This window comes from Rhyacophila brunnea, unplaced genomic scaffold (assembly GCF_057557595.1).
Source record: "Rhyacophila brunnea isolate RB1 unplaced genomic scaffold, BYU_Rbru_1.0 scaffold_16, whole genome shotgun sequence".
NCBI lineage: Eukaryota > Metazoa > Arthropoda > Insecta > Trichoptera > Rhyacophilidae > Rhyacophila > Rhyacophila brunnea.
Genome location: NW_028232816.1, coordinates 14942803 through 14970786, shown reverse-complemented (window position 1 = coordinate 14970786; position 27984 = coordinate 14942803). Strand labels below are relative to the sequence as shown.

The 27984-nt window shown below is 34.9% G+C and overlaps 1 protein-coding gene across 2 annotated transcripts in view; it reads left to right on the top strand.

Annotated features, from left to right (window-relative positions):
- The window catches only part of Galphao (G protein alpha o subunit), a 307748-nt gene that overhangs the window by 150204 nt on the left and 129560 nt on the right, over positions 1-27984 (top strand). For both annotated transcript variants that reach the window (XM_085943830.1, XM_085943828.1), the window contains exon 4: positions 20865-21025. In XM_085943830.1, the coding sequence (XP_085799956.1) occupies positions 20865-21025 (161 nt within the window). The remainder of the gene's footprint in view (positions 1-20864; positions 21026-27984) is intronic.

The following is a 27984-nucleotide window of genomic DNA, read 5'->3' as shown; positions in this document are numbered from 1 at the left end:
GCAAGCAACAAATTTCACCCGATATGCGGCGTAGTTATAATACCAAAAATGTCGCAGTTCCTCATTCATTTTAGCTGGCCGCGTGACGTCTCTATCCAAGCACGGCCTCGCCTCTCCGCTCTGAAGAAAGTTGCAATGTATAGATATACCATCATAAATCATCAGGTGTTCGAATTTAGAACTAAGCTCATCTCAGTATAAAAAGTATGACATGATCTGTCAAATGTTAGCATGTGGCGCCCTCACTCAGTGGACAACTTATACTGCTGGATCTATTTATAGCGCCCAGTGTTGATTGACGACTATATTCCAGTCGAGACGATTTTCAATGTGCGACTGGGCTTAGACATTTTCAGTGTCGATGTGTCCCATGCTGCTTTACGTTAAAGAATTAATATACCGCAATAGGTATCCGTACAAAACGAAAATAGCATTATTAATTTCCTTTTTCTGCGCGGAATTCCGTTCATTCGACGACGGAAGGTATTTCGGTATTTCCTAGTGAAAATTCGCCTTCGAAATAACTAGTTAAATAGTTTTCATATTGTTATGTCCCTCCGCGTATAGAGTGGTTCGCTAGTGGCGGGGGTGGGGGCGAGACGGTTTCAGCGATCGCGTGTAGTCATCAAGGCGCCGCGCCGCCTTTGGTCTCCCTCGCTCTTCCGCCCACTGTACTACAGTACTACGCGAAACAGCGATTGAGAACCCATTAGAAAATATGAAAAATATTAAGGAAGTTATTTACCATATTTATTTTAGTTATCAATTATAAGACGCAACAAAATTTTTGAATACTAATAATAATAAAAAATACAAAAGGAAACATTTCTGATAGGTAAACCTGCTTTAAAATTAAGGTTTCCAAAACAATAATATTTTAGGTAGGGTGCAGTTGGCTTAAATGGTAAAGTATATTAGCCGAAATACGAAGGATGCGAGTTTGAGTCCTGCCCGATACCATATAATTTAAAGATTTTTCTAACGTGTATGTTCGTGCTGAATGGCTGAGCGGCTTGAGCGTCGGTCTATAATGTCGTGGGTCTCAGGTTCGAATCCTGGGTCTGGCAAATACACATATTGTTTTTCAATTTGTATTTGAGTCACAGTATGGATTTGAGAGGTTGGGCAAGTAGTGGCTAACATCCATTTCTTGTAAAAACAAAAATCTGTTATGAAATACAAACCTCCACTCTGTGGAGGCCCATATAATTTTACTAGGATCGGACATGGTAAAAAAAATGTTTCTGAAGTATTTTGTTGTAAATAGGAAAGATGATTTCGTCTATGTTACATAAATAACACAAACTGCATATTGTAACTTAGTGCACCGCCACGAACATAGCCGATGAATTACCTTTTATTGGAAAGACAACTACCTAGGTTCCCACCACCACCCGTCATGAATGTACAGCCATGGATATGCACGGCCGCCTTCCATGACGCTATATACGTGTCTGAAAGAAGTGATTTAAGTGCTCACTCCTGTCTCGAGACAGAGCCGCACGGGACTGATGCTGCAGCCTTGCACCGTAGTACTTAAAAAAGGAAGTTAAGAATGAAAAAATAAAGTTGGCATATGGAATATTAAGTTGGAAGGCGTTCAGCAGAATCCATACAATTCCTAGCGCGCGATTGCTCTTAGTTCAAGCGGCCGCCTCGCCTACCTGTCAGATGATCGCACTGCATGAAATAGAAAATAGACAGTGATTATAATGAAATGACATCTCATGTTAAGAAATGTCCTTTCATTTACGTATCCAATATACATTTATTTCTACGCTCCAATACAAGATCACTGTTTCTTCTGATATATGTACAATGACATTAATATATCTGTATTTTTACAGTTGATTTTATTGACGTTTTAACTTTCAACCCTATGGAATAGGTCACGTCCATAGAATAAATGCAACTTTGTTAGCATATCTATATCTGGGTTCCTATTTCATCGGTGTCGAGTTGATTGTGTACGTACCTAAAACGTTTAACATACTATGACTATTATGGGGATTGCGAAATATTAATTTGTAACTGTAAGAACACCCATTGAAAAAACCATGGATAGTAATTCGCACCGTGAGTGTAAAACCAAGGCATCTGCAAATTTTTCAATTTCGAGATTAAATGCAAAACAAATGCAAAAGTCGTAAACTTGATAATGTAAAAGTGAAGTAACTGAAAGAACATGCAATATAATGTAGATATAAACCAAATATTATGTTTTTTTTTTAGAAACTATTTCTCCTATCCAAATGAAGACTTCAAACCCTAATATATCCAAAATATGTCTTTTGCAGATGCCTTGGTTTTACACTCACGGTGCGGTATATTAAATTATCAATTATCGTCCAACTAAATACAACCCACGTAAATGGAATATACCAACCAACCTAAGATAAAGGTTACAAAAGTTACAAAAGTAAGCAAGCAATGAATGTAGGTACTAAATTAAAAAAAATTATGTTCGTTGTTCTGAACTTCTGATAAAACACATATTTTTTCATGGTCTACCACCTCTGTGTTAACTGAAAACATCCCCTATTCCCTCCACCCTTAGCACCCACCCACTACTGAAAAGCCTTCCTCAATTCCTTTGTCCAATGCGACACGGTCGCTATACAAAAAAGAAAAATTGCACTTTTCGAAATGTTTAAATATGCACAAATAATAATTACAGTCTTCCCTTTGTTCTTTCGGCAAGGGGAATTTTGATTTACTTCCGTATATTTTAGCATTATGCTTAATGCCCCTTATGCAGTTTTTCATTGGCATGTTATATTAGAATTATCATAAACATATTGTGTTAATTATTATTAAGTTTTTTTTTTAAATTTATGGTTAGCATATATTTTAACATTCTATCAACTATAATTCTATGTAAAATATGATCACCTTTTAGTCCTAAGACCAGTGACATCCCTAGACAAAATGCCGCCCCTAGACAGCGCAAAATACCGCTCAATTTTTTATACAGCATTTATTATCATCATTTCATGATGAAAATAAATATTTATGAAATGTGCCTTATGGATACATTACTAACAAAATATATACCACTAAATCTAATTTAAATGCCACATCTGCTTCAATAGACAATATTGCGAGCCTACGGTTTCAGATAGGTACATTGAAAAATACACCTGACACCTTCCATAACTCGCGAGTGACTTGCAAAAATATTTGGATACATTTTAAATTAGGTAACTATGTACCTACGTATAATTCGCAAATCTGCACGTATCGTTGCTGGTCATCAAGGACGTGACATCCAAGGTCAACGGAAGTAAACTAGACATCGGCAATCCGACAAAAAAATACGGTCCTGTTAAACCTTGTATGTTAATTATTAATACATTTTGTTTCCAACCAGTGAGCTGAATTTTTAATAGAAAAATGTTTCCGTTATTACTTACTTATAAGTTTAGGTAGATATTTCTATATAATATACCTAATGATTCTCCTCGATTCGCCCCGAAGCGACGCTCAATCTGCCTACCCCCACGGGACATCACTGCCTAAGACAGCCATATTTACATTATTATGTATACTAAACAAAATATATTATATTTTGCCTTTTTATAATAGATATTATATGAAAAAACACGACAGACAATTAATAGATATTAAAGACAATTAATATCCAACGGCGATTCGAACTCGCGCTAGAAAATTGTGCGATTACAACAGTCGGGCGTAGGTATAGACCGCGTAACTGTTTTGGTATCGGACCGGCCGCGGCGCATCGAATGCATATTTTTACAAAAATAACATCGTTGTATAGACAGGAGGGCCCAATAGGCTTAAATACCTACATCCTCAGGACTCGTGATAGTATGACATTGGTTTTGACATTGTGTGCGTGTTTTTTATAATACGTGTGTAATTAATTGCACGTATGTGTTGTTTGCGTGAAATGCGCCAAATTAGTTAAAACCTTTGCTACTATTGTATTGGTGACGTTGGTGTAATTGTAATAGCTGCATACGCATTAGTGTAGTTAAGTAAGCCAGCAGTCAATTTATTTATAATTTTTGTAGAAATTAAGGTATTGTTTAAATACAATAGGCTATTCAATTTTATTTTTCTTAATAAAGTAAGCTTTAAATAATCGTCTAGTATTCGCGATTACCTTGCAGTACATACATCCAATGTCGCATAATCTATTGAAAAAAAATAAAGTGTCAACATTTTCAAGGTAGCCGACAAGATGAAAACTTGTGATTCAAAAATCAAAATATACCTGTAGAGCAAGTTATTCGCCTTGGATATTTGGGGATAGATCTGTTCAGCTATTTCATTTCTTTGCTATCAAAGCCGGGAGATTTTAATATCTTCGGCTCCATTTTTCGGCGGCATTTATGAAATAACTGATTATAATTATTATCTCTGTTAATTTTTTCGTCGTCTGCCGCTTTGCATTGCAACAATAAATTCGCACTTAGTTAGCAGTTGTAATTAGTAGCCAGTGTCGCGGAATACATGTGCTCTGTTCAACAGCGAGTGAAATAATAGTATAATTACCAGTCTATCACACGAAAAGGTCCATTTTATTCTGAAATACCTACCGTCTGTGGATCATATCTATACTAGCCTGTACAGTTGAACTGTATATCTTATAATATATCCGTTAAATCCTGTTCCTTCTGTTTTCTTTTCTCAAATGGTTCCAAACTTAAAAATAGTAACGGTGGAGTGGTGAGGTGAGGTGGGTTACATGTAAATTGTACGTTTTACATTTCACCATAGTTCTCCGTGAGCTTTCTTATCATAAAGCTGAAAAAATTACGCGTTGTTCGTGGAGCATTGCAGACAATAATGTACCTAACCTAACCTAACACACTAAATAATCCAGTATATCGGCTATTTTATAAAATTGTCAGTAAACCGACGAGAACTGAGTTTTATTTAGACATGCATTTTATCTCAGTACTATACGACCTACAGAGGTTGGACGGTCTTTAATATACGATCATATTATATTTCCGATACAACATTTCACGGTGAAGTGTGATACGGCGAACTGCCTCGTACGTACAAATTTCCGGACACGGGTGAGATGCGGGTGGGTTCACACGTGGTTCCAGCCATTACTACCTCATTGATATGATGAAATTCAAATCGGATCTCTTCATCCATTCTGTGTATTTGTCCAAATTACGCGCGGACTGGCGTGTCTATGTTGGTTTAAAATCTTTAAATCATGATGACTATAGTGTTCAAAGAAAAAATCTTTTTGAAAAAAGCAAGACACCCCGAACACATCGAACCTGCATCTCTCGGGTTTCGCGCCCACGCACATATACCACTATGCTAAAGCTACCATTATTAATTACGACAAATTTTAATTAATCGCTCTTATAATATTCTATGCAGCTTTCTAAATTGAGCTAATATTGGCTATCGGCTTTTGTATTTTATATCAAAGTAGGTATTACTTTATTTACTAACCGACGTGATGGATTACTCCAAGATATTTTAGTGTCATAGCTTCCTTGCATTTGCTAATAATTTTGAATTAATTACTTTTTTATTCAACGAATAATTCACTTGATTTAGGAATGTAACATTCTTAAATCGTCTCTGTTCTGGCAGAACACACTAACTGGAGAATACTAGTTTTGAGTATTTTGACTTTGAAGTTGTTAAAATATTTAAAATGGTCTATCATGTGAGTTTATTAAGTAATCGTAAAAAAGATGACTTAAAAATAAAGACTGTTTATTTAATAAGAAGGTTTCCAGACGGTAAAGTTTGAAATAAGGAACATTTTGGTATGACTAACTCAATATGTCATTTTTTCGAATTAGTGTCTTCTGCCAGAACAGTGACGAAATATAGTGTTAATTTTATTATAGTAATATAGTGCGAATGACACCCGTCTGTGAGACCGTGTTGAGTGAATCAGTAACGTCTATCCCTCATAATAAAGTCACCTACGACTTACGTAATGGTAATCATCCTGAATTTTAAATTTAATCTTAGAATTTTTTTTTATATATAAATAAAATTTATTAATAAAAGCTTACCTGAATAATATATTAAAAATCTACTTGAACGTTAACGCTTTACAAACTTGTTTCCCCTCCGTAACGAGGGTAGTAATGAGGCAAACCAATTTGCAGTATACCACGGCTCATAAGAGACACGTGGCCAGTCTTCATTGTGACGCACCAATCGATATGGAAGGTGGTAGTTATTTTGCGCACCCCATCCAAATTTGCAAACTCAGTTTACTAAACTAATAATAATATGTCCTCGAGTTGCACCCTTAAATGGATATATACTTTACAACTAAAATGTAATGTATGTATACATTATTAATTGGGCCAAATTTCAATTACTTAATAATTAATTAATAACTTCAATACATACTTCGATGCCATCGTTTGATATCGCTTTTAAAAAAACTTCGTAAACATGACATCTCTCATGTTTGAGGATCGATACCCTGATAATTAGGCCATATAACAGTTCCATGGTAAGACTCCATCCCTCTCGCATTTAGCAGGGTCTATATCAGTGTATCTGGTCCTTCCATCTGTCTGATGCTCTTCGTCGACCTCTCCAACCTTCGAACTGAGTAAATATCACGTGTTTTTTCCAGATTATCATCCTCCCTGCATGTGTCCCTGATAACTATCTTAGAAATTGAGAGCATTAGTTGTTCTCACAAGGTGCAGAAATAACCGGCCATTGGTAATAGGTACCTACCAATCGGGAGGGCAATAACGATGCTAATAATAATGCTAAATAACAAATCGATTTGGATATTGATTTATTCCACTTGTGTGAGGATGAGTTTAGTTGGACTTTATTTTATATAATTAGGTGTACTTAAGGCTATACCTCAGTTGAGGCATGGTCTAAAAAGATCGTGGCTAGGCGATGCGCGGATTGCCGGTCGCGGGTGCACATGACGCATGCCGAACGAAATATAATTTGTCATATAAATCCAACATGCGTCCATTTAATGTTCTGTTTATTGTTCTATTAGTAACAATAATATATTCATTGACATGTTTTCTTTTTCAAGTAAATGGGTAACGTTTTTTAGTCATCTTTCCACGATTTATGAATTAATACCCCCGTCGCCATCACGAAACAAATTGACGTATTGACACCTCTACGTTCGCTCTCCGAATGCCAGCGAGTCCATAATTTAGTCGCGCCTATAGTTGAAAATTATTTGCCGTTTCACTGGTGTATCGTCTTAACTCATTCGCTGTATTTCCACGTAATTTTAACGATGTTTCTATGTATTCTTTTAATTACTGTTTTTTGCATGAATAATACCTACTGTTACACATTTCTTTGTCTTCCCCCAAATGTAATGTTGTGAACGTCTTGAAATTATAATTTGTAAATTCACTCAATGTCAAGATAAATAAATTTTAATATAATTTGGAGTTCCATCAAAAGAAAAACCGAGTCTGACTAGAATCTGAAGTCGGCTGATTATTTAATCGTTGGTACGTTTGGCCATTCGTGAGACTCAAAGCATTCGCCTCCACCACCACATTTCAAAAGCGTCTTGTCTTTACTGTCCAAGTCTCGGAGAACTAAACGAACAATATGTTTTTTGCCACTATTCACGAAAAATATATCCATTCATATTTTGTTTTGGCAATTAATCGTTTGCTGTGCGAAAATGTTACTCGAAACGCGGTGATTCAAACAGTTGGGAAGAATTATTATATGAGTTAATCTTAATTGCATAATCCCGGTAATTGTTTGATGCAGCAAGAATGCAACGAGAGTGCAACAGCCGGATGATAGAGCAATTTGCTGTTGACGGCGTAATGCAACATAAATAACAATGTGACATCTACAGCATATTAAATTTGTCACATAAAAGGAAGTCTACGAGGAGATAGCTTATTAAAATAGTTGTTGCTTGTTACTTTAGATGTTATTCAATAGTTTCATTCATAAAATAGCTTCTTACTTAAATTGTATGCATAATACTTATTTAAATAAGTCGACTTATGCACTAGTTAACCCACAGAATAGATAATAAATACAATACCGATAGGCTATATTCAATACGCCGCATCTTGATGCAGGGTTTTGAATGTGTGAGTGTCCTACGAAAATGAAGCACGCATTATGCACGTGCAATAGTGTGTGTAATACACCAACATTAAATGAGCGTAAATGCATAAACCGAGTGCAGTTTTCAGTATTCGACGTAAAAAGTATTCTTGACCGTGTGTAAGTTAACCCGGATTCTTCCTTACTCGAGTCGGTTACCTGCTTTCGCCTTACCCGTTATGTATTTCATTTCCCATTATTTTTGAGTTCCCTGAGTTAACCAATCTACAGATAAATAATACATAGTTTTTAATGACAACGAGTAGCAGCGGCAAAATTTTAAGAATAATGACAAGAATCATAAAATAATTACCTATTCTAAATAGACACATAGTTTGTTGTTTACTTCTTTCTGACAAAGCATTTTTTTAGTATTGATTATTTAAGCCTTTAAGCAAACACGAAAGACTAGCAGTATCAAACATTTATTATACGAGTATTATAATCGATTTTAGTTTTATACTATTCTATTTTGAGTATTTTTTTTCTACTAATGTTTTTGCCTACACACGACTAGTCAGTCTGAAATTGCCATTGTTGAGTGCGCACAGTGTCTGGAGATGCCGAAAGACGAAACCCGAGTCGCAAAAAATGACTCAAATAGAATACTACAAAACTTAAATCTATTATAATTAAAATTTAAATTCCATCAAGTGCCTTCACTCGTCGATATTATAATTTTTCTTATTATATTATTCAAACTATCCGAATATTTATATGCTATTTATTGCCCACATCCTGCCGCCATACGCATTAATGAATTTAAGTAATTTAACTATCGAAATTAGATTGCCATCTATTTAACACATGCGTTAAGTGATTGATAACCATTTCAATAAAAAACATACGAATGCTGTAACCATGGCCCCCACAAAGGGGGCGCTGACAGGGCTTTAGCCTGGGGGCCCGAGCTCAGGAAGGGCCCGGCGTGGCGAGTCGACCAGATAAGTGATATACACATCACAAATTCTCTCTAATTGTAAAAATAGGCGTTATTTTTCTTCAGTAATGTTATTATTTAAAATTTTGTGGTCGTGCGAAACAAATTTTAATTGTGTATCGATACTCGCCAACTCCATTATTCAAATGGATGTATTTAAATATGCAAAAAAAAACACTAAATATACTTACACATTAATTTTACCGCGAACAGCATTTGGAAAACGCTATTGTGTCACACTGCCTTTATCTTTTGCGATAGGTAGGGGGGCCATGACCGTAACACACAGCGCGTGTAGTTATTCAATTAACCACTAATATGGCAACTATTAAACCATGTTAAGTTTATATTTACTAATAATGTGTATTGTCCAGTTTTAATATTTTTACTATTGTGTTAATTAAATTACGGAAAAACGACAACACTTCTAATCACAGGAAACGATAGCCTCTAGTTTACTTATCAGTTATGTACACGGTTACATAGTTAGTGTTACTAGTTACATAATGTCAACATTTTATGAATCGAGTCACCTTTCTTTAATAATCAAAGAAATGTCAATCTTGCACAAATATCTGAAGAGCAAAATCATATCAGACATTTGGTAGGTGGAGTTTGATTGATGACTGTATTTCAGCCTCTTGCTTATTCATACAAAAAAGTGTTTCGATTTGACAATGTCCGTAGTTCTCACCTATCGCATTTCCCCCTTCGGCCATTAATCTCAATCAGGGGTTACTGGCTTCCTCTCGCCGTCGCTGACCGTTAAGAGATTTATCGTCCCGTAATACAGGTCAGCCGATTCTATCCGGATATCATCGTAGATTAGACTTCCACGAAGAATTATGTCTACTACATTATTTACATTGTGTATATTAAAGCTATTTTCCATGCTAGTCTGTCTTGTCAACATCATCAGTCTTTGCTATATGAAGGCATCTGTAACTTTTAAACTATTTAGAAATATCTTTAACACAAATTATCTTATAAATCCATCCGACATAATACAAAGGCCTCCTATATTATATCGAGCGCGACACCGGTGTCCAGTGTGAGACGGGCCTAACTCTGGATCAAAACACACGTTGAAAAAAATCGTGTGAAATCGCCAGACATGTTTATTTGAAACTGCGCAGTGCTGGTACCATGACTTGTCGTGTATACCAGTGCTCCGCAACCGGTGTGCCGCGGTGCAATAGCCAAATTTGCGTACATGGCTGGTAATATATTTGAGCACCTGCATGTGCAACCATACGAAAAATTGCTGAACATAAAATCAATACCATTAATTTTACCTCGAACACTATTTTAAAAATGCTATTTTAGAGTATCACGCTGTCTTCAACTTTAGCTAAAGGTAGGGGGGCCCGCCAAAGATATTGGCCTGGGGTCCCCCTTCAGGATGTGGGGTCCATGTTTTGGTGCATAAATTGTTTTACGTGTGGTGTGCCGCGGAATTCTCGGAAGACCTTTGGTGTGCCGTGGGTGGGAAAAGGTTGCGGAGCACTGGTGTATACTATTGTTTCAGGTGGACGAATCAGAAGAGAAACTGCGTCCTTGTGTATACTCAGACTTACCGTCCACCCGGCTTATCAGCCATAATCGGCAAACTAAATGGATCTACTGTATCACCATAATGCCAGGCTTTAATAATAAGGCATATTAGTTAAACATAAGTACTTACAGGCTAAGATTTGTTAAATTCAAATTCCATTAAGATCAAGTACCTGTCGATTTTTTAAAAATACTCTGATTGTTTTATTATTATAATTGAAAGTCAATTCAATAATAAATAATATGCATTTTGTATCATTGCACAACGTGAGTTATTCATCGTCACGTGATTTCACATATCAACAAGATTTTCCGCCAACCGAATGAATCATCGATGACTATTGCTAGTTTCTGCAATGATTAATTCTAATTGCTCTACCACTACTTCATGAATTCTTTCAATATTATGAGAATATTAATTATATCGATGGCATTTACTGATGACTTGGTACACATTCCTGAATTAAATTATGGCTATCCTCCACTTGCGAAAAGAACTGTAAAATAGATAGAATTATACCTTAGAAGGACGTATAGATATACAATCATATGGCGTCTCAAATAGTCCTTTTGTGTACTAAATCCAAGTTAATCGTAGTTTCTTATTGTAATTTTCTGATGACACAAGTATTGATTATGCTTTTTTTGTAATTTTTCTATAGAATACGATGGCCGAGCGGCTAACGCGTCGGCTTATAATTGGTCCCATGTTCGAATCCTCGGTCTGGCAAATACACATTGTTTTTAAAATTGTGTTTGAAATCACAGTATGGACCTAATAGATTGAGCAAGCAGCTAACATCAATTGCTGTAAAAACAAAAATCTGTTAATACAAACCTCGACTCTGTGGCCCATTTGATCTTCTTAGGTTCGGACATGGTTTAAAAAAAACTATTATACTGAATGAACAAAAAAAAACTCAGATATAGGTACCTACACCAGGAAAAGGCTTACAGATTACAGTCACTTCTTCGCTAATTGGACTCAAAACTTTAATATTTGCTTAACATTGCTATGACATATTAGTACAAATGACAGAATAATATTATAATTATTATATTTAACAAGAATCATTTTTTGTTTTATTCATTATGATTAGACGTTTGCTACACAGAAAATACTCCCACAATGTTGCTTTATTTTACGGATTTCAGTGTAGCTTACTCTTCATAAAACGAATCAGTACCAATTCACTTATTATAAATCGAGTTTAGAATGGAAAAAAGACGTAATCCACACAAATTAACTTTTCCAGGAGGCACAAAAACGTTTTTACTATGGTTTTCGGTCAAAGTTAAAATACAAAATAGACATAACCGTGAAGTGCATGAGAATTTTTATATTCCTAATCTGATATTATTTATTGAGTTAATAATTAAGGCTATACTTCAGTTGAGGCATGGTCTAAAAAGATCGTGGCTAGGTGATGCGCGGATTGTGAAGTAAAGTTTTTTTTAGTCATCTTAATATATTCCTCCGATGCCATGACAAAACAAATTGACGTACGCACACCTCGACCGTCGGTCTCCTATTGGCGACGAGTGCGAAATTTCGTCGCACCTACTGTTGAAAATTATTTGTCGTTTCACTGATGTATGCTCTTAAAGAAAAAACAATACAAATTATGGTTAAGTCGTTTTTCCCACTTCACTTCCTTCTTTTTTTTAATGGCCAGCTTAATTTAGATTATAAATCGGCATTTGCAGCTTACATCCTTGGGTACAACGTGTATTTAGTCGTGTACAATGTTATTATCCAATATAACCTATTTTAAAACTGAGGCTTACGTCCTTTTCCGTTCTACAGTTGATATAGGTATATGTTACGCCGAATGTGCGAAATTGACTATTACATGAAATGGGCAAAATTTTGCCTAAATCATGCAAAATCCAAGCCCGTTGCCTTATTCATGAATTAGGCAAAATATCTGTAAAGTGCGTGAATTCGGCAGTAATTTTTCTGCCTAGTTCATGCATTGGTCAAATTAGATAGTAGCGCTATGGTGGTGTTTTTTGCAACTAAACCAAATGTGTCAAATGCTCATGCATTGGTCAAAATAGATGGTCGCGCTCCGGTGGCCTTTTTTGCAACTAATCAAACTAGCCAAATGTGTCAAATAATGTCATTGATTATATAAAAATATATCAATCAATAACCACAATGACGTTCATATCCATTTACTATGCCCAACAAAATCTAGAACTATAATATGATAACGGAAGAGTTTTATTATAAGGTATTTTCGCGATTTGATTGGTGCTTGGGTATCAATCGTGCAATGGTCGATTGTTTATTTGTGATAGTATGATTTGATAGTTTGTTGACACTACTTGTTAGCTAACCTCAAAATAGACATTCAGTAGAATTCAGAATTACAAAACCTAACCTAACCTAATAATAATAATATTATATTATGTCCAATTATAACTAATAAAACCATCCGTATTAAATTTACTTTTTCTACTGTCATGTTGACAGTTTAAGAATTCCATACCCTGGCGAATTCACGCACTCGGCAGATAATTTACCTAATTCATGAATAAGGCAGCGGGCTTGACTATTACATGAATTAGGCAAAATTTTGCCCATTTCATGTAATAGTCAATTTCGCACATTCGGCGTAACATATACATGTAACCCGTTCGAGTAATAAACTAGGCTTACAGAGCATCGTTGTGCAATGTATAGACTAGTTTTTACGTCTTTGGAGACAATTAATGGATAAACCTAAACGAGATTGCATTGCATTATTCATCGTTGCAACTGTTAATAGAGGCTTAGCCGTATAAAGGCGTGATTGGTCTCTTGCATCGATTATAGGTTCTGTATTTTGAAATACCTCCATCTAAGTTTTCTTTACGTTACGTAATCAGAAATAAAATACTCACAAACTAACAATGAAACTTATTAAATAATATAAAACGGGGGCAGATTTATGGGTACATACTCTGCACGTTAGGACTATTTCGAAATTCTCGAATTCAAGATTTTTTTTTTGGTTTATTGATTTCTCGATAAAAATATATTTTAAATTCCTGTTCGCGACATCGACCTTGCCTATACGCAGATAATAAAGTTGCATGTTGTGCTCAGTTTTGATTTATGACTATTATCCCAGTCGAGACGATTTTCAATGTGCAACTGGGCTAATAGAACAGTGCATCGCCAAAGATAGCCAAGGTGGCATCATATTTTGCGTCTGTAGGGAAGGGAGGGTCTAAAACCCAACCTGCTAAGCTATTCTATACATAAGGCGGCTATCGACGGTAGTTTATTATATTTATTTATTAAGGCGGTTAATTGTTACAATATGTTGACCGTCTAATTAAACTGTCAAAAAGTGCTATATTTTAACAAACTCTCTCCCGGTTGTGTTAACTTTCAGAGCGAGATAGACAATTTAGACGGTTAACATATGGTAGCAATTAACCGCCTCTATACATAAATGTGATAAAGTGATAATATTAATCACTTAAGCCGTCCATAGCCGCTTTGTGTATATAATAGATCCACTGTACAATATAAAATTATAAGATGACACAGTTTTTCGTTTTACAGTGCGACATAATTTATGTAGGTGAGTGCGCTTGAAAAGAGACTACTTTTACAGTATAATGTATGTCTGACTCCATATGCACTGGTTATACATAACTACTTAATCGCGATATAAATGCATTTGTGGCACAGCGCAGTATAGTAACTCCGTAGCTCAGGCCATCTGCACAAATTGAAATTGAATGCACAATAAAATAAATTCTCGATCGAATGGAGTTCTCTGTGTTGTTCATTCGCCGCTCCGATTGATGTACTTTAACTGCATACAAATAGCATGAGCCATATCTGAAACAAGATTATTCAGTTACTTGTTAATATTAATTCATTACTCGATGTCTCCATCACTCTGAGCATTCTTAACGTCGATGATTTGCTTTGAGTTATAATCGATGTGTTAGTCGTGGTGAGTGCACATTTATGATATTAAAATCATAACAGGTATTTTCAGACGTTTGTATGTTTATATATTGTACCCACTTCCGTCCCACCGGATGTTCCATTTTTAAAATTCTGTATTCCGAAAATCTGATGCGTCATTTTATGCACGATTTTTAAAATCAAACGAACCTAATATCTTATCTCATCGTCCCTATAGGATTGGTTTGTCGAAATCGACCTTTTAATGCAGAATGATTTTTTGTATCTAAATGGACCAGAACCATCCTTTTCTTTAAATTGCTTTGTAATGAATACAGCATTCATATGCTGTAAAAACAAAAAATTAAATACCTCCATGTATTTTAATATAGGATACTGAAATTTGTTTTTCGTCGCTTGAACATTTGACATGTGGTCTATTCGACCAACCAATCCTAGAGCGACGTCATGTCATCGCGTACTATCTGTTTCTATTACAGTTTTGGTTGACAGTCAGTAAAAATGCATTTACTGTTATACCCCGTTTACACGTGCATGGATTTACTGTTTACAGTAAGAAAATGTATGCGTGCATGAATCAAACAAGTTTGGGAGGTTCTGAATTTTAATGCGCAAGTAAGATCTGCGCCTGCGCAGTAGAACGATAATGGCGAACCTGACGGTAAAAAAACGAACTACTCATTTTGAGGTTAACCGATTTTCAATACGTCCTGTCGAATATTACTATAAAATGACAACATCGCGCCTCGCTTAGGTACTCTTGAAGAATGAGATTGGAGAGACAGATATATAACAGAGATAGTTTAAAATAAGCAGTATTACCGACAGTAATTCCATGCACGTGTACATGGATAGTTAATATTTTAAGAAAATCGAACTTGAAATATTCGAATCGAAAAATATACTGATTTGACGTACAGTATTTTTACAGCATAAATGTATAATGCAGGCGTTTTATATATTATAATAATTCAATTGTTTTAAACTGGACAAAATTGATGATGTGATAGTATGATAGCATAATAAATACATATTCATCAAATATTATTTATATTTGTATTTTATTCTCTGTTTTGGACATGGGCTGGAGAAGTATTGTATGTTACTATGGGACATCTAGGATATTTAGATTTTTATAAATATTTTTTTAATGATATTATTCATTTTAATTATTGTTATTATTGTGTATGACTTAATTACATATGTAATCAAATTATACTCACTATTTATATATCTATACTAATATTATATTATATACAAATTTTAACGTAAAAAAACGTAACTATAATTCTTTTTTTTTTCGATTTTAATTCCGGTTATAATGAACGGAAAGGGCTATTTTTATTTATTGGAACCCCGCTTAATTATTGTATCCACAATATTATGTGTATCTACTTTACGATTTCTTGTGACAAACGAGAATTTTCGCAAACATCGAATTGGAGCTGGACCGCCCCATAAAATCCCCCGGTTCAAGTCAATGGGTAAATGATAGATATTTTAGCTATTTGTCAAGATTTTTATAAATTTTAAAATAAAGTTTCATGGGAAAATTATTCCGACGCCATATCTTTCTTTCAATATCTCATCCCTGTTTATAACTGCGAATTTATCAAACTAAGTGGGTACCAGATATGACGTACCATAGCGACAAAGCAAAGCTATTGAATATAGTTTTGTATTATTTTCGTAGAACGAGCGGCATTTTATTTTTCAAATGGCCATAGTATAGAATGATTCGGCTGATACTGCATCGGCCGTGACTCGAAAATGACATTTCTGAAAGCATCACGTCAAATTGAGACAAGGCTCACGCGATTCTCAGTAAATACTAAATAAACGAAGACACGCTCAATTTTCATATTCAAATTATAGTTAAGAATTTCCGAGAATATAATTATGAATTGTGTATATTCTAAGAAACCATAAATCGAATCGATAACACTAGATATCATCGCCAGGGTTCTTTTTGGTGTCTTTTGTATGTCAGCTTTGCGAACTGCGTTGAAAATCACGATTAAAAAAAGCGTTATAAACTCTTTAGCGTAAAGGTTGTGATTGAGAATTCTCAAGAAACTAACTAGTGAAGAGTAGGTAAACTCAGAAAAGGACAATCGGAATTTTGAAAAAAATCACCAACAGGAGATTAATAATTTGAGAATTCGAGAAAATTTGAATCGAATTAAAAAAAATAATTAATTCCATCTGCAATTTGTATTGTTAGTTCAATGAAAATAAATAAGTATGACTGTCAAAGCGTAGTGTGCAATATATATGTCAGATCTAGAGATCTGTAGACAGCCTACTTCCACCCTTCACCACTGGTTTTTGTCCAGTGATCCACTCTTACCCCCGATTTATTCCATTTCCTCTCTGTATACCCAGACAGTATACACTCTACGCGGACTGCGTGTTATGTCCACCCACCGGCCGTTGCGAGCAGCAGCTGGCCGTCGTAATGGGCGCGTGCACTTATTCTCATATAATATTTTTTTAAATACTAGGCTATATTCTACTTACCAAGACATTACGACAAACTTACTTTATTGTACGTACATAATAGATTAAAAATTAATTAATCTCAAGAGCATTATTATGTATTTTATCTACTTCATTTTTTCATCTGTTGCATGCTATTAGTTTAATGATGCTCCGACAGTGAATGCATCCTGATTAAAGCTATCCACAAACTAACAATTGTTAATATCAGATACAATTATTCAGTTATGGCTTGACTTAAATGCTTGTCTAATAGAATGAGGAGTCCTGGAGTTGAACATTATTACTCTATTCATATTCAGTTGCCGGGTGGGGGGGGGGAGTTCTGTTACGAGTGATACTAACACAGTGTTACCAATAATTGTCGTTGTCAGAAAATATACTAGTTGGCAGAAATGAATTCTTAATTGTATCACAATTTTTTTAAAGTATATTATTTATGAACACTATTTTCGACTACCCCATGGAATAATACACTAACTCAAAAATGTCAACTATTAAACTAAAAATGTGTACCTAGCAAGATATTTAAAATATAATTTACATCTTTAAATTACGAATCATACCTATAAGGATATAACTCATTTTTATCGTGATACTAATTTAGGAAATAACAATCAAAATGTGTTTTTCCATGTTATATTTGAGTACCTAATATCTAGATTTGGTTTGATTTTTCCTGTGTTTTTTAGTATTTATTTTTATGAAAAAGATACCGCATGACAAGATATGTTATTTGTTTCACGGTAATTTGAGAACAAGCAGTAGGTAATCAATTTTAAATTGACAATTATATTGGTGTAAGGTACAGAGTAATCCTATGTTGATAAAGGCGATAGTTGCAGGAAAAATCTCGAAACTTCATGGTACAATATTATTAAAATAATTTCCAAGTATGTAAGTAAGACCAACTAGAGCTGGGTTTGTATTCCATTATATTTATGATATTACATTAGAATGTAATATAATCATAACTTTACTTATGACTAGTAATTAAATGTATATTTCGTGACTTTTTCGAGAAAAAAATCCAAAAGAAATTTGGCTGGTCTGTTATTTTTCTCCATAAACATAGCTCAAAAAAGTAAATAACACATCAATTTAACTTAGTGTGTTTTTCCACGAAGTAGTCGGATTATTCATCGTTTCGTTAAATCTTAGGTAAGTCATGAATGCTTTATGCATGTATACCTAGTCTATTTATATTGTATTTGCTTAGTGAACGACAGTTGACTCTCATTTGTAGAGGTCAATGAAGTATGTGGCAGTCGTCGATTTAGCAGTGGATACCTACTTCAGTTTTGTACCCATCAAATTCTACCTCGTGACACAGAATTAAATGATCACTCATGTTAATGTCTGATTCATTAATTCAAGTTTTTTTTTTTTTTTTTTTTAATATATCTCATTGTAAAATATGCCGTCACCTAACCATTGACCGACGGGAGCTATCGAGTCTCAGTAGCCCGCCATAAATGTGAAAAATCTCGACATTATAATATTCTGCTGAGGGTTCTTCGTGAACTCGTTCGATGAGAAATTTTGTTCATTGTGATTCAAATGACCTAATCAATCAGAACGAGACGTGAAATTAAAATTAAAGACAATACTATGTAGTACTACTGTCGAACAAAAACTTCTCGTCGACGTGCTAAAACTTAAACTAACAATCCACTCCAGTGCAGCTAATCGCACTTCGTTTTCAAGTAAAGAACGGCCCCAAATGTATCAATTCATTTTACGCTATCGTATTTAACGTTACAGTAAACGAGTATTTACCTGTGGTGTACGCCTCTATCAATATACGTAATTTGAAGCTTTTTATAATATATATATATATATATAATAAAAATATGTCTAAAACGATCAGGAGTGGTGTTAGAATTATTATTAGTAGGTAAACTTTTGGTTTATTTCGAAGAAGAAAAGGAGTTGCAGCTAAAAGAAGAGCCGATACATTATTTAAAAACGCCTCTAGCACGGGTTGCTGCCATGACAGGTACGTCACTGAGAAGCCTTCTACATGCGACTACAGCGACTTCGTGATATCGCCAATTTCTTGTTTTCGGACAATAGTTCCACTTATTGTAGTATTAGTCATCACCGGTTTCGCCCGCTTCAAAGGGACAGACAGTTGCGGTCTTTTTTTGTATTATTAAGGTTATAGTTATTCGAAGTTCGAAGTCCGGGTATGGCAAAGTCACATGTTGTTGTTCAATCTATCTTTGGATCCAGAACATGGAGATAATATATTGCTCAAGTGGCCAACACAAAAAAAACTGTTACTAGGGAATTTTACATGAGGAGGCTGAGATCCACTTCGGATTTTATAGCCAATAGAAAAAAAATATATCTACCGTTGGAGTTGGTTTAACCGTTTAATATGTCCGTAAAACACAGTTTATTTTATCTACAACTACTCAATGGCGTGCTCTGTTAGTTATCTACGAGGTGTTAAAGTAAACTGTGTATTTAAGAAATACCATTTTGTGAATGCAATATTTAAATTAGTTCCCGAAATAGCTGTACCTAGTGTTTGTATACTAACTCTGTGTGCTCTCGTATGGAAAGTCTTATTTGACTATTTTAATAATAATTAGGACTCTATCGGGCCAGGCGTAACACACTGTACTTCAATATTGATAAATGCAATATTTTATCGTTTACTTATTTCTAGAACCTCACAAGTATTGTTTTCTAATATTCCATGCGAATACCATCTGTAAGGGATCTTGGCATTACGTTTGACAGGAAAATGACGTTTAGTGCCCAAATGGCAATAGTTTGTAAAAAGGCACTAGAAATGTTGTACTTCGTCTCGCGTCGTTCCAGGGTCTTTTCGAATTATTAAAAATTCTGTATTTCGAAGCCGACTCGACTGTGGGTCGATTATTTGGCCCCGCATTAGTTAAGCTAACACGTGATATTTTAGAAATTAATATTAGTTATAGAAATTTCGATTTTATGGATGATAGGGAATAGAAATACGTTTAACCCTTAATCATCATCAGCAGTCGGGGCCAATCCACTACTGGATGAAGTCTTCTCCCAGCTCTCTCCACTCTTATCGGTACCTAGTTCTTTGCTGTCACGTACATCCACCGAACTTTATGAGCTCTTCTACCAGGGAACTCATAAATAATGGGAACTGAAATACACAACGGGTAAGGCGATAGCAGGTAACCGACTCGAGTAAGGATGAATCCGGGTTAAATTTACACACGTGTCTAGAATACGTTTAACGTCTAATACTGAAAACTGCTCCCGGTTTATGCATTTACGCTCATTTAACGTTGGTGTATTACTCACACTATTGCACGTGCATAATGCGTCCTTCATTTTCGTAGGACACTCACACATTCAAAAGCCTGCTTCACCATGCGGCGTATTGAATATAGCCTATTGGTAATCTATTTATTATCTGTTCTGTGTCTTCTACCCAGCGAATTTTAGGGCGTCCCTGTGGGCATCTAATGCCCCTTTTGTACCACTGTATGACGGCGTTTGTCCAGCGACATGTCCAGCCCGTTGCCATTTCATCTACTTAGCGGCCTCTATCACGTCGCGTACTCTTGTCTGCTTCATTATCCATTGGTTTCTTTTCTGATCTTTACGCTTTATGCACGTAAGTTGCGCTACTCGTATTTTTTTGATTTTTCTTACATTAAGTGTTCATACTTCACTTAAAAAATAAACCTAAATATTGGTGCCATATTATAAAACATTAAATTAAATTATTAAATAAATTGATCAGGTTTGAATATTTTCTTCTCAAGGAAAAGAATATCTATACCACAATGTTTTTTTTATCACAATATAAAAATATGTTTTCTTATGTTCTTTCAGACGGACGGCAAGATGGTATTTGACGTTATCCAACGCATGGAGGATACAGAACCTTTCTCTGAAGAGCTACTGGCCGCCATGAAGCGGTTGTGGGCGGACCACGGAGTCCAAGAGTGCTTTGGACGATCCAATGAGTACCAGCTCAACGATTCTGCCAAATAGTGAGTGATTTTTCATACTATTCGTACACATTTCATAGGTACATGAGAATTTCTTCTTTACAATATCTCTGTCATTATAGATCAGACAACATGATTTGTCACTTATACCGTGGACCTAGATTCTCTGCAAAACTATATTGTATCACAGCTGAACAGTTCTATTATCAGTTAACAAATTTTTATACTATCGGCTCTTAAAGTTTCTCTTGGATGAAAATACTCGAATAGGTACTCAATTATTCATTAAAATGACAAAGTGGCGGTACTGCTGCAGTTTTCAATACCGGTGTTGGAAGCTCTAGTCATTATCAGCTTCCAAAGTATGCATCTAACGCAGCGATACTCAACCTGCGGCCCGCGGGCCACATGCGGCCCTTTAAGCTTTTATGTACGGCCCGAAACACATTTATTATCAGGAATTTCGTATATCTTGAGATTCGTTTCGACTTTGACGCACAGATCTGGTATAAGAGTGTTGCTATTGCACACGATTAATTTAAAAAACACGCATAATTTTTAAAATCTCAAAAATGTTTTGTAAAAAAGGGGGGTTTCATGATGGTTTTCGTCACACCAGTAGTGATGCGGCCCGCGTTACTTTACAAATATATGTAATTGGCCCGAAGAAAAAAAAGGTTGAGTATCATTGATCTAACGTATGGCGTTATAGCCAATCTAAAGCTAAGCTAAAATCTAGGGTTACATGTAAATTGTACGTAAAACATTTCACCTTGGCACAGTTCGCCGTGAGCTTTCGTATCGGGTAGAGATGACCGTATACTACACGGTCTCCAATTTTATTAGATTCAATATGAACATTAATTCAATTTTCATAGCTGATTTTGGCAAAATTCATGAATTCAAGAATGAAAACCTAACCAAACGAATAATCCAGTATATCGGCTATTTTCAAAATTTGTTTGCATTTTTGTGTTTTATTTAATTATGAATTGTATATCAGTACTATACGACCGAAAGAAGTTGGACGGTGTTTAATATACGCCCATATATTTCCGATAAAACATTTCACGGTGAAGTGTGATACGGCGAACTGCATACGTGCAACTTTCCGGACACAAAAATCAAGCGTTTTTCGACACAACTTTAAAAATCTCACAAAAAAGCTAAAATATTACACCATATTTGGTTGAAAATCAACATGCTAGTTTTTATATTTGTATATCTTACAAATAAAATAAATGTAACACCCGTAACACCCGATATTTAGGTGATAACTAGATTTAGTACCTGCAATGTTTGAACGATCGAAAAACGATGTTGCCATAAAACAAATTCATCCGTGTATTGCGTAGATAATATTTACTACACGTTGTCTATAATTTTATTACGGCGCTAAGAATAATATTCATTATTATAAACTTCCTGCATAAACTTTTCTTTTAAATAACATTTAGTTTAATAATAAATTCTTTATGCATGCAATAGGTATGTGATCGAACGGAACGCGTGATTTATAAATATGACAGGTAAATTATCCTTCAAATTATACAAACCGAACAGTTATTTCTTTAAAAGAAAACAATGTCAGTTTATAATACAATATAATGACGCAGTGTTTCCAACTGTCATTCACTTAGCAAAGAAATGCTATATTTTGACAAAACTAAAAAATATCTAAAAACAGACTTAAAAAAACTTAGGTACATAATGACAACTGCAAAACCATTTACTTATCATGTTTCTATTTTATTGTTATTTTTTCCTAAACTAATAGCCTTCTCAGATCATCTTCTCATAGGTATCGATTAAAATCTTGCCGGACTGGCGTCAGGTAGATAGGTACTTTGAATGTTTACGCTCCCGGTCGACGAAATTCGTCCATTTGTGTTTACACTTTGCTCTAATTCTGAACTCGTATGTTTATGTTACGCCAACACTAGTATCCAGTCTTTAGCAGTTAGTTATGCTACGATCTAAATTTTTTCTTTGGTGATTTTATCTCGAAATTATTTTGTAAATTCACAAAAGTCAATCGAACAATTTAGAGTTGTTTTTATAAGAACTTTTTTTACGAAAGTTGAAAATTATCTGCGCATTTCGTTATGAGGGCGCGATTTTGTATTCATCGGTATGTAGTGTTTTAACCTTCTCCCTTCCGGGGTTTCCTTTTCTACCGGGTAGAGAGCTACCGAGCCTGTTTTCAGCAGACATGATTCTTTTAATAACAATGTACATTTGACGCGGTTTACCACCATAAATATTTTTTTTAATTACCTTAATGCCTGTGTACGTGCATAGTTTTACTGGCTAGTGTGTAAATTGAACTATCGCGATAATAACTGTTTACCAGCAAAAGTACCGATTGTCTCGCCAATCTCATTCTTTAAGCGTAGACGAGACGCGTTTTTGTCATTGTATGGCGCTATTCGACAGGTTGTGAAGATTAGTAAACGTCAAAATGGTCTGCGCGGTGTAGTTCGTATTTTTTCCGGCAGGTTCGCCACTGTCGTTATACTGGGGATGATGCAAGTTGAAAATATCGCGTGAAAATTCAGAAACCGCTAAACATGTTTGATTCATGCTGCAGCCTTGCAACTTGCACGATAATACGTGTTTACATTAGTGTACTATCGTTATGGTTGCGATAATATTATGTACTGCCGCCAGTAAATCCATGCACGTGTAAACGGGCTATAATGGTTTTTACAATAACTTATAAAACTGAAGTAAAGGCTAACGCTGAACAAAAGAGTTCATTTCCTTTTCCCTAAAACATAACAGAATGAGTTTACATGGTTAGATTACACTTGATAAACTAAGTTGTAGATAGCGATGAATAGAGCGAACTTGGTGTTTTTTTTATGTCACGAAATTAATATTTAATTTAATTTTTAATTTATAATATTATTTACTATAATATTTAATTTTATGTCACGAAAACTAAATTCCTCGCCCATGACAATGCATATTTTTTATCCTTTATAGTGTTGGTAACAATAGATGTAGTGAATAATATTAAAATCATTGTTAAAATATTGCAATCGCATGGTAACATAAGCTGCCAAAATATATACAGTGGATAACCATTTACATAGATTGCTTTTGAAGAAAAATCGAAACGGGAAAATTTCAGTGCTTTTAAAAATTTTCAAAAAAAAAAAAATACACTTACGCACACAATAACCAGAATGAAAATATGTTTTGATGCATAAGCAAACAACGATTTTTCCAAAAAGTCTTTCAACATGCATAGCTTCTTTAACTGTGAGGCGCACAAAGCCGAACAGCTTTACAAGGTGATATATTTTATATAGGTACTGCTATTTAGTTTCTGTTAGAAGTTAAAACATATAAGTTTATTCAACTGTCTCATCAAAAATCAATTAGCTTTAATCCGGGTTGAAGACACTACAGTATCGAGCAGAATCTTAGATAAATATAATAACTTGAGGTGAACGATGTCAATAAATAACCTACATAATTTTAAATATTTTATGGATAGAAGAATATTTTTGTTATTCAATATCTATTATGGTTTGCTTTAGGTAAGGTCTAATTGAATGTAAAAAGGACTAACCAATACTATCTGCAATTTGTATTATCAGTTTAATGAAAACAAGTAAGTATGACTGACAAAGTTTAGTGTGCACTATCTTTGTCGGATCTCCACAGCCTACCTCCACCCTTCGCCACTGCAACTTTTCATTATAATTATATTGTTAGTTTATTTAAACTGAGATTATTTATGTTGATCAATTGACAGCGCGTATTTAGAATTTTCACTACTGTACAGGGGAACATTAAAACTGAATAAAATCAACAGTATTAAAAATATCACAAAACCAAAAATACACTCGGTTTTAATAGTTTTCCTCTTTTTAATAGTTTATTCACTAACACTAATATGTAAATTCATGTTAATGGGTGCAGGTTAACACTAAAATAAAAATAGATATACGTATAGTCATCTACTATGGAGTCATCTCAGCAGGGCTCTTCGGGCTAGTTTACCGTTTCCGTTCCAATACGTTTCCGTTATTTTTCTTGATCCAAGATAACACTTATATCACTCGGGGCAATTCCGTAGACAAAGTGGTTAACTACATTAATTGGTAACACGCTACGACACATGGCACTGCGCCTGACTTGTTTCTAATCGGATTCATTTGGAATCAAGTATGACGTATTAAAAAATATGTTGTGATATAGAGTTGCCACTTCATAAATTTGCACTCCGGCTCTAGGATGAAAATGATGTAATACATTCTAAAAATATTTTTGTTACATATTATATTGTATATTTATTACTACATAATATATTAATACAAGTGAATATCATTTGATCTAATTTTATGCGAGGTAATCAGACAAAGAGGCGTATCAGTGTAGTAAAAAGTGCAAAGTTATAAAGCGTATAATCTAGTCAACGATACTTGTCAGCTAGTGTTACATTTTAAAAATCGCTGCATCTCAACTCTCAATATGTAATTGCCTTACTCTATATCCCGTGTTAAAAAAAACATCACGCATATTTATTTACGCAAAACGACACAGCATATTTATCACTTTTTTTTAAAATTGATTTTAAAGTTAAGTGCTATGTTAGAATAACTCTACAGAGCGTAAGTAAAAGATACGGTTATGCGGCATGCCTTTTACTTACGTCCAGTGATACTACTATCTTGCATGTCAACCCTGCATTGCGGAGATCGACTGTCCTAGTTTTGTTGTAGATGGAGTGAGGATAGACAGACCATAGCGACAAATTTCGTGAATATAACGGTATAGGTACTTACGTTTAATGCTGGTTAACTTTTAACGTCATTTTGTAAGCCGATATTGGTCGAACCGTACTCGTTGCGATGCGTCAGTTTGAGAAGCTGTTCTCCCGCGTGGAATGCAAATAATATTTTGGCAATATTCGGAGCCACCTTATGAATTATTAATGTCGCAGATAATGGCGTAAAAAATATTATTCTCCCTTTTTGGCAACAACAGAAATGTAAAAAAATCATCGCCCCCATTGAACCTTCGTTGCGTTGCGACACCCATTCACAATATTCCGCTACCATTTTGATTTTTCGAATCTTTTTTTCCGTTACTATAATATTTTGTCACAATTTTTGCATGTTAAAGCATATGATATAAAATATAATTTGTGTGTATCTTTTGTAGGTATCTACATATATGTATGCACCTCGATTGATTCAAAATATTAGTATTTAGCTGATAGTATAACTGTTTTGCATCGACAATTATTTGGCGTTAACACATCTTCACCATATCCACATTTGTGCACGACCGCCTTCCACGTGTCAGAATGAAAAGATTTTAGTACCATACGCCCTTGTCCCGAAACGAAGCTACACGAGGCTGATGTAGCAACCATGCATCTTGGTGCTTAAAGAAAGAGTTAATAAAATAAAAAAATAATATTACTTGCTCTGCCGTAATTTATCTTTAGTGACATGAAATGTTATCTGAAAGTGATGAATCTAAGGAGGGAATTATTCCGTCCTCCATACGACGCAGCAATCTTTTTAAATGCCTCAAAGTTGGTCTTGATTGATATCAACTCGGACCCTGGCAAACAGCTCCTCTCGGTCGGATCCTAGATGCCGTGTTCAGCGTCTTGCTGTGCACTCCGCCCATATTCTATCAAACGAAAACCGTGTAGCTTGGCTACGAAGCCACTATGGCCGGTCAGGCTTACATCGATATGGAATTATCTCTATCAGTCTTCAAAACCACCTACGCTATCTGGTCGCCAGGAAACTAGACGATTGCCAATTAGGCGCTGGCAAAGATGAATAAAATTCTCAGACTGACAAATATATGTATCATGAATTAAATTACCCCCGAATGAACGCTGAATGTCTTGAAGCTACTATAAGCAAAGGTGACCCAAGTCCAACTTTACTGGTTTTTTGAAATGACCGAGTATGTTTGATGACTTCGTAAAGTATTATTTTAATAATTTCTACATGGCTTTTTAGAATTTCAACATCAAAATTGTCTACTGACTGCTTTGATCTTTTTATGAAATTAATATTTAAACAAAAATTATGATTGCTGGCTTTGCTTCCAACTTACAGGATTATGAAACCATTTTCTTAAAAAATCTTTTCAAAATAAGAATTAATCATTGAAAACATAAAGATGCACCTAAAATGGCTGAAAAATTCTAAATTATTATTGTTAACACCTTAATTCAAAATTATATTAACAGATTTTGATATTACACATATTATTGGGAAATTTTAGCATGATTAGAATTGCACAACTCGCTAAATTGGCAAAGCACATTTCTTGGAATGCCATGAACTCAGTTCAGGCTCGGTAAAGGTATGTTTCAAAACTATTTTTTTAATTGGTATGTTTCTGGGGTGTTTCCAACAGCCAGGACTGATTTGTATACATTTCGGTGTGCAGCTTACACGTTGAACATTTCCATTGTAAATGCACTGAAACCTGTGCCAAGACCCACTAGTTGAATGAGCTTTTCGCTTATACATAATACGAAAGCTACACGCTCAGTGTACCTATGTACAAGCCACTTGTAACAGTTGGAACGTGCACCACAAAGCCACATAAACAATACCCGACTTGAACGTGCTGTATCGAAAACTTTTACAAGAGGATGTTTTCAGGATTGTATGCATGTGTACATTGCAAGTATAATAAGAAGCTTTCTAAGTTCGAGATTACTTGAGTTGGACAACGGAGTTTACTTGCTTATTTTATATGTAGGTGGGATACTGCATTTTGGATAATTGCAAATGCAAATAATAATTATAATACATACTTGAGACAGTGATATCGAGTTTGCTAAGTCAAACTGTCGTAAGGGACATTTTGGCATTCATATGTAGGTATGTTATTGCGTGATGAAGTTAAAACTATTTTTGATATAGTAATTACTGAGCTATGTATATCAAAACTCATAGCCCATCTTAGTCAGGCCGTGACACAAAACTGCAAAATTTCGATGGTAGTGC